The following is a 22,591-nucleotide window of genomic DNA, read 5'->3' as shown; positions in this document are numbered from 1 at the left end:
AGTGAGGGCAGAGTAGGGAGTGCAGAGTGCAAAGTAGTGAGGGCAGAGTGCAAAGTAGTGAGGGCAGAGTAGGGAGTGCAGGTTGAGAGTGGTGTGTGCTGTTGAGTGCAGAGTGGTGTGTGCTGTTGAGTGCAGAGTGGTGTGTATTGACAATGTAAATGACAATGCCATTTATTTATGATTTAAAGAAAAAAAAAGAAATGTCATGAGCAATGCCAATAGCTCTACCTTTAATGATGCCGAGACCATTGCATTGTAAATGCTTGTTTAATTAAGACAAAGGCGCTTTCTCACTTATAGCATTTTCGTTTTATGTATTGGTCAATGATTTCCCTAGCAGTGCTCGGCAGGTCTTGGCACCTGGCCTTATTAGTTGAGTCTGGCCTTTATATGTAAATTGTACTGATGAGTTGTACATCTCTTCAAAAAAGATGGAGTTTGCTTTCTGAGCTGTTTAATCTTTTGCTTTTTCCAGCCAATTGCCATCGAAGTGTTCTCTGGAGATGGGAGGAATTACCTTCTGGCTTTTCAGAAAGGAGTTAGAAATAAAGTTTATCAAAGGTATGGGGAAAGTCCATTGCATGACTTGGTAAAGAAAACATTTTTTCAAGTGAAGATAGAAGAAACCTTACATTTAACAATTTATTATTGGATATTACATGCAACGTGCTCATTAAAGTACTGTTTTTTTATTTTTTATTAATGAATGACAGACAAACTATATTTTTAAGACTTCCAGAGGTCAATGTCATAACATAGCATACATATGTGAAGCACCCTGTTTAGTGCTGATGTATTTTGCTAGTAGACCTGCATGTTGAACTTCTTTTTATTTCGCAATCATACAGGTTTTTGGCGGTGGTTCCATCTCTAGTTGACAGTTCTGAGTCGGTATCTGGGCAACGACCAAACACCAGTGTCGAACAAGGGTATGTATTGGTTTATTTCTGAAAAGATAATGTCTGTGAAATTGAATGGAATCAGGATTTTACAATATGATGTTAGTGTTTTACTAAAAAATACTCTTCCATTCCAATTTACTGACGCCTTCAATAATTAAAAACACAAATTTTTAATGCAATAACTTGGTGTTCTGCTCTGTTTGATGGGCATGTGGTTTCACCTGCCAGGACTTGTGTGAAGGATTCCCTCAGCCATATAGAAAAATCGTTTTTCTAATCCCAAGCAAGAGGCCTAAAACTCTTCCCCCATCCACTGCAGTAAGTGATCTGCAAATCACTTGTTCAAATACTGGCATGGCCAACGAAGCTTCATTAAATGGTGTGCCATTAAAAAAACAATGCTGATCATTTACAGCACTCCGAAATGGCACAATAGTATTATTAAGCACTACAAAAAAATCACATTTTTATAAACCTTCAATCAAAATGCCTAGGTTCCACAGCTCAAGAATAGACTAATATTTGACTTCTGTTAAACACTTAACTAAACTCACTTTACTTCCTAAAGTTTGGACTGTTACAAAGTATCCCACCCAAGTCGAGGCGGAATCATTCCAATCTAATTGCCCTGCTCACCAGGTTAAAACAACAATTCAGACCAATAAAGCCCATTGGACAGGGCTCTATACTCCCAAGAACAGGGATCCCCAGAGCTACGCCTGGGCTCCAAAATTCCAAGAACAAACTAGAAACAGACCCTTAGGAATGGAAGAATGGGGGACTCCTGGGTTGTTGATTCATGACTGGGTCTAGAGGTATACATTATTACTGAGCGCATGGGGAAAGGTGAATCTACATCTTGGAAATTTGGGCTTAGCCTTGCCAGATCCAATATGGAACCCAAGCCCCAAACTAATGCTAAACTGCTCCTTCTCGTCAACTTAGTTATCCTTCAGCAGAATTGATAGCATAATTTTGGAGATCCCACCCTTGTTGGAGTGCCAGACTTGTACATTCAAAAAGAAATAAATGAGAGGACCATGCTTATCATGTGTAATGATTATTGGATCTGACTTAAGTATACTTATGATCCTAGGTGTTGCAAGTGTTACTTGTTTTATCAGGTTCTTTTCAGAGACTCAATTTTGTATCTCTTTAGATCTGATATATTTATTATTGAATTAACGGTGATAGTGGCCCAGGAGCTTAAATAATGCCATTATCAGCCTAAATTAAAATAGTTCTACATGTATTCTACTTGATAGTAATGGGGATTGTAAATGCTTAGTTTTCTGTCAAAAAGTGTCCAGCAGGGCTGCATATTAGCCCCACTGTTGTTTAACATAATTTTAAACAACACGATATCTGCATTGATTCCAATGACCTCGGCTTAGGTGGCACCCCAATTTCAGCTTTCGTATAAGCACGTATTACTATTCTTTCCACTGTAACAGACCTAGCCCTTCACAAATTTGTTTGGCTTTTGAAGTTCATTGTATCCAAAAGAAATACATTTCGATGTAGAGAATAGAAAAATTATCATTATAATGAAATGAAAAACCTAATACTGTGCATTAAAAAAATAGAATAATGGACTTGGACGTTTTCTTAACTGCTCTAATGTTTTTGAAGCACAGAGGACTTGTCATCACACATTCAAAATGGCACACAAATAAACCACTTATTTTATAAGCTTATAAATGCAAATGGACAATAGATTTCAATAAGCAGACATGAACTTCTACATGAAGGTAAGGAATAGACATGGCAGCCTAGAACTCCACCTTGTAATGCATTGAGAATACGACAAATGGTTTTGCAACTGGATGTTTTTTTACTGTTTCTTTTACTTTACTGGGAAACTATGGAAGGATTGCAATGCCTTTGTGATGTTATGTGGTTTCCGGCTAATTACTAAGCAGACAAGCCATATTAGGATTCTACAAGACATGAGGACAGCAAGTGCTAGGGAAATAATATTAACGAGGCAGAGGAGAGTCAAAGCTCCGCCGAGTATGTACTATCTGATTTTCATACAGCGTTTGTTTTTTAAACTGATTGTGTTGATTTTCAAACAGAAAGTAAACTCTACAGTGTTGTAAACTTACTGTGTTCTAGTGAATTGTCCTTGCATATCAAATACATCCTTTGCTGTGTGGTTAAATTATCAACTAACTAGCATACAGCAGTCCTGCGTTAATCAGGACAGGGTGCATAGGTCCCCCTCAATCCCTAAGTTCAGAGCTGTATACAAGTGTCATGGAGTTATACACTCTAAGCAAGGCATTGTCTATCAACACTTTACAGTGGTGTGACATATAGTTCTGTTCGAGCTACAAGCTACCATGCCCTCCACAAGAGTGAGAACATCAGAAATCACAATTAAGTATTTTGTTCTTCTCTTAATGTTTATTTGGGGTTGAAGGACAGCTCAGACACTCCCAGGTTACAGACTTTTTACATTTAAATGCATTAGTGCCTAGTGATTCGAGCTAAATCCTTTGGGGTGTACTTCATTTAACATGGCCCATAAGCAGGAATTCTGTTTTGTTGCCATTGAAGCAGAGAGTTTTTTGCATCCTGTGACAGAATTCCCCCTGTTGTAAATAGGTTTTTGAAGGGCATCGCTTTGTCCATCCGGACAAAGTTGTGTTGCGGACGCGACCCTCTTTCCTGCCCATGGTAGTCACAGCCTTCCACATCGGGCAGTCCATCACTTTGCCCACCTTCTTTCCGCCTCCGCATCCCTCGAAAGAGGAGGAGAGGCTCCACCGTCTGGACCCAAAACGTGCCCTCTCATTCTATCTGGACCGCACACGCCAGTTCCGGGTGGATGACCAACTCTTTGTTGGTTATGTGGGCGCTACGAAGGGACGGGCAGTGCACAAACGGACCATTTCTCGATGGGTCGTCTTGTGCATCAAGGCTTGTTACTCTTTGTCTCGAAAGGAGTCTCCTGTGTGGCTACGTGCCCATTCCACTCTGGCCAGGGCGGCTGCTACTACCCTGGGTCGGGAAATCTCCTTGCAGGACATCTGTCAGGCAGCTACATGGGCCTCGCTGCACACGTTCGCATGACACTACTGCCTGGACAGCCAAGTCCAGAGAGTTGGCTTTTTCGGCCGTTCCGTTCCCCAGGACTTCCTGGTGTGATCATTGGTTCGCAGACCCACCACCGGGGTTGGTATTGCTGGGGTATCTATTTTAAGGTAAGGAATCTAATACTAACTACTGTTTCTTACAGATATATCGTTACCGAAGGTAAGTAACTTGTGCGATACTGGTATACCGAGCTACTCAACATGGCGATCGATCCCCCGTTCCGACTGCCTCTTCGGGAGGATCTTCTGTCGCAGCATCAGGGGACGGTCTTCCACCCAAACCTATCCAGCCTTCACCTCCATGCGTTGAGATTGAGTGGCGACAGTTGACAGCTTTCGATCTTTCTCCCGAAGACTTTGATGTCATTCTGGCAGCCAGGCGTCCCTCCACTAAAACGGTATACTTCTGCAGGTGGAACAAGTTTGTGGCATGGCGCACAGCAAAGTCATTGGATCCCCTTTCTGTCACTCTTTCCGAAGTCCTTTTTTTCCTTCTTTATTTGGCCCAGCAGGACTCTGCTCTGGGCACTATCAAAGGTTATCTTTCGGCCATCTCCGCCTTTCTACGGCTTCCAGATCAGCCTTCTCTTTTTAAGTCCCCGGTTGTTAAACGTTTCCTGAAGGGCATTACGCACACGTTTTCGCCCAAGCCGTTCATAATGCCTCAATGGGACTTAAACCTTGTCTTGACATATCCTCTGTGCGCTCCCTTTGAGCCCCTTCATAACTGTCCTTTATGTGTTCTCATCTAAAGACTGCTTTCCTAGTAGCTATCACCTCGGCCAGAAGAGTGAGTGAGCTCAAGGCTCTTTCTTCTAAATCTCCTTTCCTTTCTATTCATTCGGACAAGGTGGTTTGAAGGACCCGTCCTTCTTTCCTGCCAAAGGTTGTCACGCCCTTCCACATCTGGCAGACCATCACTTTGCCCACCTTCTTCCCCCACTGCATTCTTCGAAAGAGGAATAGAGGCTCCACCGTCTGGCCCAAAATGTGCGCTCTTGTTCTATCTGGAGTGCACACAACAGTTCCGGGTGGATGGCAAGCTCTTTGTTGGCTATATGGGTGCCAAAAAAGGGTCAGGCCGTGCACAAACGGACCATCTCTCGGTGGGTCATTTTCTGCATCAAGGCCTGTTACTCGTTGGCTAAGAAGAAACCTCCTGTTTGCCTGCGTACCCATTCCACCAGGGCAACGGCAGGCACTTCTGCCTTAGGACTCAGCGTTCCCTTGCAGGACATTTGTCAGGCAGCTACGTGGGCCTCGCTGCACACGTTTACCAAGCATTACTGCCTTGACAGGCAAGTCCGGAGAGACTGCTTCTTTGGCCGGTCTGTTCTCCGTGACTTTCTGGTGTAATCTTGTTTGCAGACCCACCACCGGGGTTGGTATTGCTTGGGTATCTATTCTAAGGTAAGGAGGATATCACTAAGGTGTCTCTTTCAGATGCGCAAGTTACTACTTGTGTAACGATTTATCTGTAAGAGACATTAGTTAGTGATAGATTCCTTACTGCCCCACCCATCCTCCCTGTTCTGCGAACTGATTTCTAGGGTTAAGGTCATCCCTTTTAGGGCCCTAGTTTTATGCACCAATGGTCAGTGTCTTGCATGGCTCTGCGTTCCTGGCACGGAAGGTCGTGTACAGAACTGACGTTAGCGCTCATGGGTGGCGCCTAAGTAGTCTCTGTGACGTCATCTCGGTGCATATGACGCCAGCGACAAACGCGGAGCCGCACAACGCCACCTACTGAAACGCAGAGGTACTGCTAGCGAAAAACTTTCCAGATCCAGTCTGACGCCTGGGCATAATATTCTAAGATAAGGAATCTATCACTAACTAATGTCTCTTACAGATATATCGTCACACAAGTAGTAACTTGTGCTTTAACACTCATAATCAAAAATTTAAGACCTAAAGAATTTAAATGAAAGTTTTATATTTAGAACTATAAATCTTTTTACTTCCCAAATGCTTAAAATGTATATGTCTGTTGTATACAGCATAGATGCACTGACTTCTAGTTCGATGTATTGTACCTCGTTTACTAACAGACGTGGAGCTGTGCCGTGAAGCCTCCTCACGCTATGCAGCTGGAAGAGATGCCCTAATTGCAGCATTAGATGTTTGAAGTTCTCCTATAGTAGAGGTAACTTCAAGTAGGCATCTTGAGATGTCAGCCATGCAGCGAAAAAATTCAGCCTGAATATTGACTGTGAATCTACATAGGTTTGCTGTGGCACTAGGCAATCAGTCCACCAAAGGTTTGAAGCCATTGGTCTGTACTTGCAAGTGATTGCAATCCATCTCCAATAGTATTGTTTAAAGTTACCACACTTTTTTTTTCAAATAAGATTTGAGTGACCTCATATGTGTTTGCCTTACTCTTAGCTTAGCTCTTTACCATTATCTAAATTGTGAGGCAGTAGGTGTTACACTTTTGGATTCTTGAACCAATAATGTTTCCTATGGCAGATGGACAGCAGCATCTAATTTATTTCCTGTATTCCTGTTGTGAAATTACCAAATGTTAATGAATATTGATCATATTCAGTTGTAACTACAGTTCTGCAGAATTGGATCTTTCATGGGTTCATATGCCAGGGCAAACATCTACTGAGCTCCTCTTGGCCTTAAATGAGACCCATACAAATGCCCTTTTGGGGGCTTAGCTCCCGACCGTTCCCCCCTAATCCCATGTCAGTCACCAGATTGTGAGATGCCGCTACCCTGGTCTGGGTGAACCTACATTTTTGTCTTTGTACCCCTCCTCTGAAAGCTTGGTGGTGCATGCGTCTATAGGTCAGACAAACCTGAATACCTTTCCGACTGCTCCCCCTTCATAGGGAATCCAAACAAGTGGAGACCTTTGGGATGAGGGGCCAGTGTGGTATTCACATCTGTCAAAGGCAGCTATCTCCTGGGCCACTAATCCTACATTCTTCGGGATTCAGTGGCTCTCTTCCTCCCAGGTGTCTCAGAAGACCTCCGACCTTTCCTACCCGAAGCCATGCAGGACGGTCGTAAGGCAGCCAAGTTGACAATTAGTTGTGGATTGGACACTACCAATTTCATTGGGTGAACCATTATCACCAGCTTTACCATTTGCCTCCACTCCAAAAAGCGGTCAGCTGTTTTTTCATGTCATATCCGATCATCCCTTATGGACATGACCTTTAATGGGACTTGCCTGTTTGGGGACAAAGCTGATTTTGGACCGGAGCGTTTCAGGAAGAGCATGGCCACAGCTCACTCTCTAGGCTTATCTGCACTGCCTGCTGCATCAGCCCTACCTTTACTTTCACAACTTCAGCAGAGGTACCCCATAATGCCAGCCAATTCAATGCCAGCAAGGTGCACAGCATTATGGCCATGGACAACCAGCCACTCACACTTTACCCCCACCCTCTCAGCCCCATCTGCGAAATCCCCTCTATCGTGCCCTTATGGAAGCACAGCCCCCTGGTTTCAGGCAGCATCCTATGATTCTTGATAGTTTGGCAGATTATTACGTTGGACAGATGGGTTCTTCAGATAGTCCAGAAGTGGTACACCGTACCTTTCATTGCCACTTTGCTGCACCATCCACCGTCCCTAAAGCAACTGACTGAGGAGCATCTGTCCTTCGTCAGGTAGTGCAGGCCCTTTTGTCCAAAGCTGCTGTTTAAAGGGTGCCTGCGCGAGAAGTAGCTTGTGATTGGTATTCCCTCTACTTTCTGGTGCTGAAGAAAAGAGGCCTCCTTCCTATTTTAGACCTGCTCCACATTTTAGATCTGCCCCCTATTTTAGACCTGCACCCTCTAAACGTCTTCCTCTGGAAGGAAAAATTCAAGATGCTCACATTGGCCCAGGCGTTGGCTACCCATGACTCTGGAGACTGGAAGGGGCTTTAGACCTCTTTGATGCCTAGTTCCATTTCCTCGTCCCGCAAGCCCATCGGCGCTAACTGCGGTTTGTGGTCAGACGGAAGTATTTTCAGTTTGCTATGTTCCCCTTTGGTGTTACCAATACTCCTTGGGTCTTCAGAAAAATGGCTGTTGTGGTAGCAGCATATCTTTGAAGGTGAAGAGTCCTAGTCTTCCCCTGCCTCGACGACTGATTGGAGGCGGTGCGTCTGTCCTACGCAGTAATCAACCAATTCCAGACTATGTCGAACCCCCTTTCATCTACAGTATTTATCATCAACATGCTGAAGTCACACCTGAATTTTTCCCAAGTGCACAGTTTAGTTAAATGGAGAATCTAGAACATTCAGGCTATTATCACGATCTTTAAGCCTCTATCCTGGATTTCAGTGAGGTCAAATCTGAGGATACTGCCACTGAAGGCCTCCTGTTGGTCAAGCACGCCAGGAGGTACATGTGGTTTCTGCAGTAGGATCTGAAGTTTCAGTGGGCTGAAAATTCAGGAGACCTTTCCAACCACATTCATATTTAGGAAGAGATTTTGTTACGTCTGCAATGGTGATTGCTGGACCATGAGTGGGGCAGCAGCAGGTCCCTCAGCCTCTCCCAACCAGAGCTGACAGTGGTGACCGATGAATCCCTTCTGGGTGGGGCAACCATCCGAGGGAGGTGGAGATCAGAGGTATCTGTCTCTGGCAGAGGCCTGGCTCTAGCTAAGGCTCCTAGAGCTGAGGCCATTCACTTTGCACTGATAAATTTCTTTCCGTCTGTGGAAGGGAGGCTGGTGCAGGTGTTTATGAGCAACACCACCCTAGCATTGCAACAAGCAGAGCGGTGTGGGGTCCTGGACCCTGTGCCAGTAGGCACTAAGCCTGTGGAAGTGTCTAGACCATGAAGGGATCTTCCTGGTAGTGAACAACCTGGCACAATCTCTTTTTTTTTAAGGGGGGGATTTGTTTATTGAGGTTTTTCAAATCCTTGCAACATTAAATGTATCCACATCAGTATACGCATTATAGTAGTCATACATGGCAATGTCCCCTTTGCTTTTATCACTAGACAGAGGTATATCGCGTCCGAAATCTTTCTTTTGTTTAACAGTCTTTTCTTCTGTTATTCAACCCCACAGTTAATCTCTTTCTTGTTAATCTCGCCCCCTTTCTCACCCAGTGGTCCCCACTTTTGTACATTCAATTTATCTTTACTCCTGAGATCCTGCCTAACCCTTCAACATGGCGGCTGTTGGACTGTCTCTTTTTGTCACTGGCTCTCCTCTCCTCCCACTGGAAGAGGGTCATGATGGGTGAGTCAATAAGTACCGCCTCAGCTGGTCCCATATATCCACCAGCCTGGAGGTGGCTGGGAGGAGCTCTGCATATACAAGGGACTGTTCCTGCCACAATGTGACATCCTGCAACCAGACCTTAAATTTAGGAGCTCTGTCTCTTCCCCCATCTGCAAGCAATTCTTCTCTTAGCCAACAGGAGACCTAATGCTGTAAATTTCCTTTGTTACGCCTCAATTTCCGCTGTGTATCCCAGCAACGCTAAGACCGGCGATTCTGGCATTGGTGCTTCTATCAAATCCCCAAGTGCTGTCAAGACCCATTACCAGTATGCCTTTATGGATGCGCAATCCCAGGCTAAATGTAGAAAGTCTACATTCATTAACATACCGTATATTTGAAAAGTGCACGTTCACCTAGAGGTCTCTTTGCGCTGAACAATAGATGTTCATTGTTACCCAACTCAATGGTACTCATTTTAACAACCTCAGATGGATGAAAGGCTGAGTGGACCCCCCGGGATTTGAACCTGTGACCATGAGGTTGAACAGAGGCCACTTCCATGGACGCATTAGTCCACTGAGCCACCAGACCCACATCTGTTGCATCTGCTAACCTCTTATCTGATAGCTGTGTAGTCTAACCAGAGTGTAATACATGCAGTGGAAGAATTTATAATGTATTATGCGCAAGCGGCAGTTGGCAGATATGTTCCCAGTTTGAGCACAACTATATTCCCACAACTTATCTGTAAGGGGTTCACCCAGGTCTGCCTACTATCGATGATTGGAGTCAGTGGGGGCATCTTTTAAGGAGGCCTGTGTCTGGAGGTAGAGGAGCGAGATCACTTGTGTCGGGCGGTGCACTGCAATAGGGCATGGCATGGTCCCAGCATTGGTGGTTCCTGTGGGAAAGCGGGTGTGACTGCTTTAACACCTTGGCAGAGCCTCTCGAATAGGAAGAATTTCATTGGTGTTGTGTCCTTACTTTGAAATAATTGGTCTCGGCTTTTAAATACCCCATTACTGTAAAGGTCCCTCCAGGTGTGCATTTTGACTTTGTGCAACAGTTTCCAGCTGCCCGAATCTGATAGAGGCTACTAGCCGCAGATTCCTTAGCGTAGAATTATATCCCCAGGTGTGAGACTGGATCCAGAAAACGTTTTTGCCACAGCATCCCTGCGTTGTCCGCATTTGTGACCTCAGCGAGGATACAGAAGTCCCACCCCGGCGCGCCTTCATCAGTTTTTTCTCTTTTCCACGACACGGATCCGGATTGTGTCCTGGCCTGTTTTCAGGCCTTCCATTCTTTTCACGCTTTGGCGTTAGTGGAACAGGGTGCGATTGCTCCTGGCTTCAAGGCGTGTACCTCTTGTGCACATCCCATGTCCGCAACGGACCCTCACCGATATGCATGTGGTGCCTGGGTGAGCACCAAGACTCGACGGATTGCAACGCCTGTCAGCATCTTAAGCCTAAATTACGGCGGGAGGGCCGGATGAAATTGCTGTTGGTGCGCTTGTCCAGGTCGGTGTCATCCCAGCGTCCATCTCCTACCTCGGAAGCAAGGAGCCACCGGTTTCGTCTGTGACATCATTCTTCGCCACTGCACCAAGGGCGTAGTTTGCCGGCTGGTAGGTCCTTTAGCTTGTCTCCGAGGCCCTGTCTTTCTTCGGCAGTGGGCGCCGGCTCCCCCCGGGACATGCGCCCCCGCCTGTCGCCTTCCTATCTGCCGTTTCCCGACGTCGGGGCGACTAGGGCCCAAATGACAGCCTACGCTGCGGCTCTGTAGGCTTCATTGGGCCCTCCTCCACCTCCGGAGACGTCCGTGGATCCCTTGCTTCGCGCGGGGACTTCCGCAGAGTCGCTGGCAGCTCCGGCCCCGGCGCCGAAGGCTTCGGCTTCAGGTCGTAGGAGGGTGGGGTCGTTGAGGTATGGTCCTTCGGGGCTTCCCTCTTCGGCACCTGGCATCCCTGCCTTGCCGCAAATCCCTACAGGGCTCCCTGTGGCATCGCAGGAGATCGCCGGGACTCCGGGCTTGCCCCCGAGTCCCCCTCAGTCATCTACGCAGGCGGCTGCCTCGACAGAGACCGAGCCAGCGCAGTTTCGGCGCCGCAAGCCTTCCTCCCTGACTCAGTAGGAATCACAGGTGGAGGCTTTTTTTCGGGCTATTTCCACAGCTGCTGGTATTCTGAGGATGGGTGAACCTGTCACTCCATTTCCTACAGACAACCTCTTGGAAGTTCTCCACCAGTGCTCTGGTGGACGGGAGTTGTTCCTTCCTTTTGAAGCGTCACTTCATAATTCTCTTATGGGGCTTGGGGTCGCCCTGCCACAGGCAATCCGGTGCCTCAGGCTCTCCTGCATTGCCACCATCCTGCTCAGCACGACCCGGTCTGCCTTTCTTTCCACCCTTCTACTCAAGGCGCTCTTCTGAGTAATGCCTCTCCGTGCTTGGCTGTGGTGTTGTTTCCTCCATCTCGGGAGGCCCGGTGGTTAGATTCATGGGGGCTTAATGTCTTTGCTTCTTCCAGTGCTACCTTGCGGGCGCTTAACACTTTGTGTGTGTTGACCAGGGCTACTTCCAGCCTGTGGGTCTCTGTGGAGTCCCTTCTTTCTCATGTCTCCCATAAGGGTGCTCGTGCTGATCTGCGGGGCCATGTGTTGGATGGTAGGGAGTTGACTGCGTTTATTCTTCATGCAGCTTTGGATGTTGCTGATGCTCTTGGCCGTTCTATGGCCACGTCTGTGGCTCGCCGTCGCCATGCTCGGCTACGTGATGCTATTTTTCCTGAAAATATTAGGGAGCGTTGGTTGACCTGCCCTTTGTTGGGGTCATTCTGTTTAACATTCATGCGGACTCCGCCATTCAGCGTCTTCTTGCGGTGCTCCGTCCTCCTCCTCCTCCTCAGTAGGCGGGTTTGTTGATCCTTCGGGACTTGGTCGGAGGTGGTCCCACTTGCTCCTGGTGTTTGGAGTTGCTGTTACACTTTGTGTGGGTTGCTGTGCCCTCTGGGTCCTCTGGTGGTCCCTCTCTACAGCTGGCTGCTGGTTCAGCCCTTCTTTTTGACAAGGATTACCTTTTGGCTGATTTCTAAGCCTACTGTGGTTTCTGCCACAGGTTTATAGTTTTGTTCTCTGATGCAGGATTTTTCTTCCCTAAGAGTCATTCCCACACTCTTGGGACATGTCCTACCCTACTTGGGGTACTTGTAGCTATTGTATAGCCCTGTCTTTTGCTGGTAACGTTTGGACTCCTCCTTGCAGGATCCTCGCACTTCCTGGTGTCGCTGTATGCCGGTGGTGCTGTTTCTCTGCCATATACGGCGTTGTGCTGCGGTGTTTTTGCCCTTTGTCTGCCGTTCGACCTGGTTCTCTGTCTGGTGTTCCAGAGGGGTTATTTTACTGTGTTGACGGCTTGGTTCGTCCTACTTGTTTCTCCTCTTATCTTCCGGCTGGTCGCTTGTTGGCGCCCAGCTGCACCCGCCTGGACGATGTGGTCTGGATGTTTATTTCTGTGGTGCTTGTCAGCGTCCAGCTGCGCCCACATGCTCTTCTGATCTACGGCCAAGGGCCTCGGAGTGGTGCCTGGCGCCCCTGCTTCTTGTTTTGCAGGAACCTTGTGGGACTATATTTTTCTTCTCCCACCTGCCTTGTTGCTGAGGCGCTGTTCTGTCTGGTCTGTTGACTTCCAGCTGTGATGGATTTGGCTGCCCTCTTCACTGGGTGTGTTTCCGGTGGAGGGCTCTTGTCTGTTTCTACCCCTTCTCCTTGGAGTCTCTGGGTTGCTCTTCTTCCTCGGTACTCCTCTGCGTTGCCTGTGCCTCTGGGGCTTCCGGTGGAGGTCCTTGGTACATTGACTGCTGACCTTGCTTATTGCCCTTGCTTTCTCCTGCTTGGTGAGGGCTGGGCTGCCTCTTTTGTCGTTGTAACACATACCCTGTGGGGCTGGTGTTTTTCCACGATGCTGAGGTTCTCTTCTGCGGGCGGGGACTGGTCTCTTTCCCCTGTCCCTGTGACTCATCCCCTGTTGGGGGGACTGGGCTATTTTCCCTGGCCCTGTGATTTGTCCCCTGTTGGGGTTTTGTGTTCGCCTGAGCTGGAGAGGTCCTCTCGCAGACCCTCCTTCCCCTTGGGTATGGCTAGGGTATCTATTCTGCGTTAAGGAATTTGCGGCTAGTAGTGTCAGATGTACGAGTTACTTACCTTCGGTAACGATGTATCTTGTAGAAACTATTCTAGCCGCAGATTCCTTCACGACCCGCCTTTCCTTCCCATTCTGCGAGGACCCTTCTTTGGTCTTCTGCACTCGCCTGCCTCCGGGTGGTTGTCTTCTGTGAGAGCCTTTTCTTACTTCCTCCCTAGGGGGATGCAAGTCTTGTTGTTTGCTCCATATCTTTCCTTCTGGGGATTGGTTGATTATTTCATGGGAGATTCTGCGCCCCTGCACCCTGGTCTCCAGTGTGGGGTCTGCTTGCTCTCTTCTTCCTTTCGTTGATGGCACTTATGACTCCTCTGCGGTCCTTGGGGTTGAGTTCTCTTGGCTGGATCTCGACCCTTAGCTCTTTTCAGGAGATGTCTCTCTCTGCTGGTGATGTCTGGGGTTGAATTGTCGTTCCTCTTCTGTTCTGGCCTTGATGCCCTTCTCTGTTCTGGGCTGTGGTTGCAGACTTCTTCGTCTGCTGTGCAATTTTTCATATGCTTTCTTCCCCCTGGGAGGCTGTCGTATTTGTTTGCAGGCTTGCTTGCAGTAGCTGTGCTCTGTACTTTCCTTCCATGACCTTTGGTGCCATAGGGCCTGGCACTATTCTGGATGGTGCTGTTCCTCACCATTCGTTTCTCCCTTTTTGTTTAGCTGATTTTATTGCACACTGTTCCAGTATTCTCACAGTTTTTTGTTTGTAATCGCTCTGCGTTGTGGCGCGGAAAACGTTATCCGAAGAAAACGGACGTAGGCGCTGGGGTGGGACTTGCGTATCCTCGCTGACGTCACGGACTACGTCAGGACGGAGTCACGTGGTGCCATCCCCCGAGTGTGCAGGGATGCTGTGGCAAAAAAGTTTTCCAGATCCAGTCTCACGCCTGGGGATAATTCTACGTTAAGGAATCTGCGGCTAGAATCGTCTACCAGATACATAGTTACCAAAGGTAAGTAACTCATACTTCTTGTGTTACACCAGCTCTGGCCGCTGTAGGAGGCTCAATCTAGGTGAATAAAGCATTGGTGCTGCTACCCTATCTGCAATGTCCTTCCATGCAGCAGTGGTACATTCTACCATGATGGGATCTGTATCTCTATGCTTAGGCTTATGTGCAATGAAACTAGATAAGTGAATTGGATCCATGTACCTTTGCTCAACTGCTAAGTGTGGCATGTAATACACTGCAAAGTGCACCTGTGCACAGAGGTAGTAAAGTTTCATGTCGGGTGCTTCAAAGCCCTCTTGTGAAAAGGGGCATGTGAGAGCGTCCTATTTAAGGCGAGGTTGTTTACCTCCCCATGATAATCTGATTGTGTTTTTTTAAAAAGTGCCACCTGGGGTTGTATGGTATATTTATTAAGAGATATGATGGTTTAGGCAGCATCACCATTTTTATTATTGAAATTCCTCCTGCTATTGAGAGTGGCATGGCTATCCAACGCATGATCTTGTCTGTCAGGGAGGCTAGTGTCTGCCCATAAATAGCCAGCATTAGCTCTGTCCTATCTCTGGAGATTACTATCCCTTGGTATTTAACTTCCGCCTCACGCCATTCAATGGGGTAGTCGAGAGTGTATTTCTGGGTTTCTTCTGTAAGTGGGGAGATCTGTGTTGTCTCCCAATTGATGTTGATGCCCGATATCCCTCCAAACGCAGTGCATTCTCTCAGTTTTTAGACTCTGACTTATTTGAGGGTTCCACACACAGATTGTTATATCGTCTGCATATAGAGACGCCAGTATGTGTTTAGTGAGATAAGGTATGGCATGTTCCCGATTGTATTGACGCAGCGAGTGGATCCACTGCCAGTGCGAAAAGCAGGGGTGAGAGTGGGCATCCCTCTCTTGTTCCCCGTTATAGTGTAAACGGGTCTGATCATACTCCATTGATGAGTACTTTCGCCTGTTGCTGTTGATTCAGCAGTATAATCCAGGAGAGGAAATCATACGGCATGCCAATGCGCCCCAACACCCCCAGCAGGAAACCCCATTCCACTGAATCAAATGCCTTGGTGGTGTCAAGAAAGACTGCCACTGCCTCTATTTCTGGGTTCTTGCCTTGAAACAGCGAGAAGAGCATTTAGTTATGTGACGTTGACCTTCTGGAGATGAATCCCGCCTAGTGGGCAATACCAAGGAGCTCATCAGAAGGCTGACTGAGCCTTTTGGTGAACACCTTAGCTAATATTTTAGCATCACAATTAAATAACGAAAGCTGCCTACAGGATTCACATTTATTACACATTTTTCCGGGCTACAGCAATGAAACAATTGTCGCCTCATTGTCGCCTCCTGCATTGTCATAGGGACAGTTCCCTCCTCTCTTGCCTCTATGTAGACCTGCTTAAGTCAGGTATTCGATGTATGTCTTATAAAGCTCTGCTGGTAGGCTGTCCAAGCCAGGGGCTCTACTTGAGTGCAACTGCATTATCTGCATTTTAATTTAGTCTTCTTCAATTTCAGGAGAGAGGAAATCCCGTTGGGTGACTCCCAGCCACCCCAGTGCCACATCCTCCAAGTATGTCCCTAGCATGGCAGTTTGAATCTCTTTGAACGTGTATAGCTCATTGTAATAATTAGTGAATGCTTGTAGGATAGCCTCTGTGTCTTTATGTGCGGAACCATATATATTTTGTATCTCCAGTACATAGTTGGAAAATCTGGGATGTCGTACCTGTTCCCCCAGGGCTTTCCCCGGTCTCTCTCCCTCCTCGTACCTACGGGCTCTGAAGTATTTGGTATGGAACAAACATTCCCGTTCTGCTGTCTCCTTATATTCCACTACCTTTTCTCTAAGATCAATTAGTGCCATGACTGCCTGAGCTGCTACAAGCTGTTCTAGTTGTTTAAGTTCCGCCTCTATGCAGGTATGGGTGTTCTTTATGTTGCGCAGCACTCCTCCCCCCTCGCGATGCACAGGCCACGTATGGTGACCTTAAAGGCCTCTCTCACTGTGGCTATGCGGGTGATTGATTTATAATTTCTCCAGAAGAATTCACGTATCTCCTCCCTTATCTGAAGGGGTTATCCAACAACATTGTAGGATTAAGTCTCCATGCTGCTTGTGGCATACATTCAGATGGGGGTTCAAGTGTAAGTCGCACCAGGGAGTGATCTGAAAAGGTACGTCCCGAGTGTTGTGCCTGTGCTACCCAGGTGCCCATACCCCTAGAAACAATCGAGTAGTCTAATCTGGACCATGTTGAATGTACTGCTGAGTAGTGATTGCCTCCTTCTATCTGGGGATGAAGATGCTGCCATGCGGCAAGTAGCTGGTTGTCCGTAATTATGTTCTAGCTGCTTTTGTGTGGCCGTGTAATGGCGGGGCTGAGTATTGGATCTATCTCTATGGGGTTCCAGCGCAGTATTAAAGTCTCCCCCCCATAATACGTAAGTGGATCCTATATCCATCACCTAACCCCATAAAATATTAAAGAAAGAGGGATCATTCACATTTGGGCTGTAGCAGCACACCAGGGTAACAGATTACCTAGCCAACCTGCCCCACATGATACTGTAGCGTCCCTATGTATCCCGCGTCTCCCCCATTGCCACATATGTTGCGTTTTTTTATGGGTATCGCTGTGCCCCGTGCGTATGTGGAATAAGAGGAGAAAGTCCTATGTTCTGCCCAGTGAGACGCGAAGCGTAGTTCTCCAGTATTAGAGTGTCTTTCATGGATTCACATGCTTGAATATTCCCCGTCGTCGGAGTGAGAGTCCCACGGTAAATAAAATAGCAATAACATACTCATAATATGTATAGGTAAAAACATAACACATGAAATATACATTAGAAAAAAGGCAGTAAATGCCCAGACATAATTTCTATATAGGAATACATGGAAAGAGAAAAAAACACTTGTAGCCTATTCCTGCCATTATGCTGGTTCAAACTGTAGCCAATCAGGCGCCAGCAGCCCTCCAGAACCTTCTCCTCAGAGCTCAGTACCTCAGATTTTCTACTGGACGTCGTGTGAAGGGAGTCTCCCTGAGCTCTGCTCAGTTTTCAACTTTTCTTCAGGTTTTTCCTGTGATTTCAGCATGTCTTCAAGTAAGAAGTCTTTATTTAGACCTTGCTCTTCTTGTGGAAAGCTACGCCTTTACTCTGAAGATCCACACAGTAAGTGTATTTACTGTCTTTACCCTGACCATGAGGTGGGTAAATGTAAATTCTGTAGAACTTTTTCTACAAAAACCCTTAAGGACAGGGAAGGCTGTCTCCTCCTGTGGTTTCAGAGGCTTAAGGACAAGGATAATATACTTTCTGATGCCGAAAGTCTAATGTCTGGTACTTCTCAAGCAACATCTAAACGTAGTAGTGTGCAGGCCTTGCCCTCTCCATTCATTATAAAGAAGAAAATGTCTCTTTCTATGGCTCCTGCGGTGTCTTCACCTCCTCCTACTACTTCCACGCCCACGAGACCTGGCTCTCAGGCGTCTGCTGCATCTTCACTTCATGTTTCTGTGAAAAAACATGTTTCTTCGTCGACGGGAGCGTCGGCGTTTGTCCCGACGACGAAATCTGCTGCCTCCGGCTCGTCAACGGCGACTGTGACGACGTCTGCTGCAGGATCGTCGACGGCTGTCTCATTGATGTCATCATCGTCGACGAAGGAATCCCTCAGTTTAAAGACTGTGTCATCTACCATTCCCATTGCTTCATCGTCGACGAAGAAAACTCTACTGTCGACGACCAAATCTTCGTCGACGAGAATTCTAAGGAAGTCAGCTTCGTCGACGAATTTTCCGTCGACGACCACTTCATCGACGTCGACGAAGAAGTCGTCTTCGTCGGCGACCCCGTTGACGAAAGCTCCGTCGACGGCGGCTTTACCGTCGACGGCGGTACCGTCGACGACGGATTCCTCAAGTTTGGTTCCGTCGACGCCTATGTCATCATCGTCGTCTGCTCCGTCAACGACATCTTCTACTTTTGCCTCTCTGCCTCTGCTGCCACTGTCGTCCACTGGGTCTGCCACCGTCGACCCACTTTACCAGCGTCGCAGGGTGCCTGTTGGCCAGCTTTCCATCACCAGTGATCCTCAGCCTCCCTTGCCCTTGCTTGCCACGGGTTCGGAGCTGGACTCTAAGGAAGATGTACACGAGTCCTTTAGGGCGGCACGCAGTCCATCGCACTTAGTCATAAAGTGCCAGGATTATGGTGAGGATGATGAGGACCAATATTTCCAACAGGAGGAAACACCTATTCAAGTTCCTACTGCGACTTTGCCTCTGTCGCTCATCTCCAATCTCCAGCATATGTTGGACGACTATAATAGGCGTTTTCCGCCATCTCCACTGATGTCGACAGTACCTTCTACTCTTGCGCCTGTTGAAGTTCCAGTTTCGACTTCACTGTCAACTCTGCCAACTCCTGCTCCTTAAGTGCAGACGTCAGTCCGAATACACACTACACTGTATGCCGATGACGAAGCTTGAGATTCCACCAGACCACGAAGATGGTGAGGTTCGTGATGATGACGATGATATGGCAGATTGGGATGAATACCAAATTCAGACACCGTCCCTCCCTCCGGTTACTCCAGGAGATTCTCCTCCAGTGGACACTGCTAGTTTCCATAAGCTGAAGGATAGGGCGGCCCAACGCTTCAAGTTACCACGAGTCCAGAGGGAAGAGGATTGTTTCCTCTATGATTTCAAAAATCAACCTTTCAAGCAAGTCCATAGGTTCCCATTATAGATTTTATTTGGAATGAAGGGGTGAAGTTAATGCAGACGCCAAATTCCCTACCGGTGCAGATGCCCCGTCTGGAAGAGAAATATAAGGCGCCCGTCGGATCTCCAGCATGCCTCATTAAGCAGCCGAAGCCAGATTCGGTGGTTGCCCAGGCTGCTCAGCGTTGTTCTCGTAACCCTGCGTCTCCCATTACTGCTCCACCGGATTGAGAAGGTCGTCGCCTTGACGCTATAGGCCGCAAGTTTCTACAATGGCCTCAACAACAGTAAGAGCGGCTAATGCTTTGGCCATTTTGGGGCGCTACGACTGCCAGATATGGTCAGACATGTCTGCTTTCGTAGCCCTGGTTCCGGACGCTTCCAAGGGGGAAGCCTTAAAACTTCTCCAAGAAGGAGCGAGAACATCAGAGGAGGTTATAGACTGTGCTGTTGATATTGCCTGTACTGGTTTCCGGCAGCTCGCTGGAGCGGCTGTTCTACGCAGGCAGGGTTGGTTGCGTTCCACATCCTTTCGCCAGGAGGTGCAGGCGAAGATCCTGGATATGCCGTATGACGGTGAGTCGCTTTTTGGAGCACATGTTGATGAGGCATTACAATCCATCAAGAAAGACACTGACACTGCTCGTTCTTTAGGGACCTTACAATTTCGGAAACAGCCTTTTCGTGGTGCACGTGGACGCGGCACCTCCTACTTTTTGAGGAGAAAACAATCAATATCGCTCCTGTAACCAAGGCAACCAACGCTACTCAAACAACCAACGGCAGTCTTCCCGTCAGCAGTCTTCGAAATCCTACAGGGGGAAATCTTCTTACAGGGGATCTGCTCCCAAAAGACAATGACTTGCCTTTTCCCCAAGAGTTGGAGGTCGAATCTCCCTGTTCTTTTCCCAATGGTCCTCCATCACTTCGGACCGTTGGGTTTTGGACATTGTAGAGAAGGGCCATGCTCTAGAGTTCATCAAGCTCCCTCCTCCCACTCCATCATCGGGCCTACCACCAGCCCACATCAAGGAACTTTTCCATCAAGTTCATCTTATGATAAAGAAGGGTGCTGTCGAAGGGGTTCCCAAATCTCAAAGGGGAAAGGGATTCTATTCCTGTTTTTTCCTTGTAATAAAGAAGACAGGGAATTGGCGGCCGATATTGGATTTGCGGCCACTCAACAAATATCTCAAGAGCCAATCCTTCCGCATGCTGACAGTGGTGGAGATCTTACGCCTTCTCTCCATGGGAGACTTCATGACTACCATCGACCTCCAAGACGACTACTTCCATGTCCCTATTCTTCCGCGACATCGGAAGTACTTGCGTTTCCGTGTGGGACGAAGAGACTTCCAGTTCAGAGTGATGCCTTTCGGCCTACGCTCCACACCTCTCGTCTTCACGAAGGTGTTAGCTCCTGTGGTAGCTTACCTGCATCTCCAGGGCGTCCAAATTTTACCATACCTGGATGACTGTCTCCTAAAGTCACAGTCTCGCACACAGCTACTTCAGGACACGCGCCTTTGTCAGGAGGTATTTCACTCCCTCAGCCTTTCCATAAACGCCGACAAGTCCCAATTAGATCCAGCTCCCTGCAGGAATTTTCTATGAGCAACGTTGGACGCTGCTCTTGCAAAAGCATTTGTGCCTCAGGAGCGTCAACAAAAGATTCTTCGCTTAGTGTCCCTATTCGGGCAAAACAGTCCGTTTCAGTCTGACTCTTAAAGTCATTTCTGGGAATGGCGTCATCGTGCATTTCATTGATCCCAAATTGCAGACTATGGACAAACCCCATTCAGGAAGAATTGGACGGACAGTGGCGCCAAGTCACCGGTTCCTTCAACAACATTGTGAGTGTAATTGCTCGCATGAGGGCAGCTCTCAAATGGTGGGCACAGCCATCCAACCTTGCGGCAGGAACTTCGTTCCTTTCCACCACTCCAGAACTTACTCTTACAACGGACGCCTCATTAGAAGGATGGGGTGCACACCTTCAAGGCCTGTCCATAAAGGGCAAGTGGACTCTGCCTCAGCGGGCCTGGCACATCAACAGGCTGGAGTTGATGGCTATTTTTCTGGCACTCAAGTCGTTCCATCCGTTGATCCGAGGAGAATCAGTCCTTATTCAGACGGACAATGCAACCAGCATGCACTAGGTCAACAAGCAGGGCGGAACCAAATCTCCACTTTTGTCTCAACTGGCGCAGTCGATCTGGGACTGGGCTCTGAGTCACCAGATCACTCTGACCGCAGTTCATCTCCCAGGCATCTCCAACATCCTAGCGGATTCCTTAAGCAGATCCACGTCATCGACCCACGAGTGGGAGTTACATCAACCAACACTCGATCTAGTTTTTCGACGATGGGGTCGTCCACCGCTGGATCTCTTTGCCACTCCGGAGAACCGGAAATGCCCATCTTATGCAAGCTGGCATCCCCACCACGGGTCACGCGGCTTTGCCCTTTTGATGAACTGGTGCAATCTGTTTGCTTACGCTATTCCTCCAATTCCGCTGGTGCCTCGAGTATTGTAAAAGATGCGGAGACAGCCTTGCCACAATTATCCTGATCGCTCCCAGATGGCCTCGGCAGGCATGGTTTTCGGAGCTGCTTCTTCTATCCCAGTGCGAGCCCATCCTCCTTCATCCTCGGGCCTACCTCCTCACGATGGACAGGGGTCAGATTTGCCATCCGGACCCCTCCTCTCTGAATTTGTCAGCCTAGAACCTGAGCACCTTAAATTTGCTCATCTAAACATCTCGCCAGACTGTAGAGACATTCTCGCTCAGGCCAGAGCTCCGTCGACTGTGAAAACCTACAAGCTCAAATGTAAGAGGTTTTGCCATTGGTGCGCAGCTGCTGGTGTCCATCCTATTCGCTCCACGCCTGCGCAGCTGCTCCCGTTCTTTTTACAACTGGCTCAGTCGGGGATTTCCCATTCGACTCTGAAAGCTTTTCTGGCGGCAATTTCCCGCTTCCGCCAGGATGGCTCCACCTCACTCTGTTCTTCAAGGATCATTCGTCAATTCTTCAAGGGATTGTTAAAAAAGTTCCCACCTATTTGGCGCCCTTCTCCTACTTGGCGCCTCAACATCGTGTTTCCACAACTAATGAAGGCACCATTCGAACCTATACAGAAGGCAGACTTAAAGTTTCTAACCTGGAAGGTAGCCCTTCTACTTGCGCTGACCTCATCACGTCGCGTAAGTGATATTCAAGCCTTCACTATAAAACCTCCTTTTCTTCAATTTCAACCTGATTGTGTAGTGCTTCGCACCAATCCCACCTTCTTGCCTAAGGTGCCTTCGGATTTCCACATTAACGAACCTGTTTTCTTAAAAACCTTCTTTGCCGATCCAAGTCTCCGGCGGAGCAGCGTTTACACTCTTTGGACATTAAAAGGTGCCTGAAATTCTACATCAGCAGAACGGCCCCTTTTCGCAAATCCGATCAATTGTTCATAGCTTATGGACGCTTCCACAAAGGGCGTCCAGTTACCAAACCAACTGTTGCTCGTTGG

General features: G+C 47.8%; 1 protein-coding gene across 4 annotated transcripts in view; it reads left to right on the top strand.

Moving 5' to 3' along the window:
- Window positions 1-22,591, top strand: part of WDFY3 (WD repeat and FYVE domain containing 3) — a 2,050,643-nt gene that overhangs the window by 1,535,293 nt on the left and 492,759 nt on the right. For all 4 annotated transcript variants that reach the window (XM_086961876.1, XM_086961875.1, XM_086961873.1 and 1 more), the window contains 2 exons: window positions 476-561; window positions 849-929. In XM_086961876.1, the coding sequence (XP_086818002.1) occupies window positions 476-561; window positions 849-929 (167 nt within the window). The remainder of the gene's footprint in view (window positions 1-475; window positions 562-848; window positions 930-22,591) is intronic.

Source organism: Lissotriton vulgaris, chromosome 3_1, assembly GCF_964263255.1.
Source record: "Lissotriton vulgaris chromosome 3_1, aLisVul1.2, whole genome shotgun sequence".
NCBI classification, from domain to species: Eukaryota; Metazoa; Chordata; class Amphibia; order Caudata; family Salamandridae; genus Lissotriton; species Lissotriton vulgaris.
Note: the sequence above shows the minus strand (reverse complement) of the source record. Positions and strands in the feature narration are given on the sequence as shown.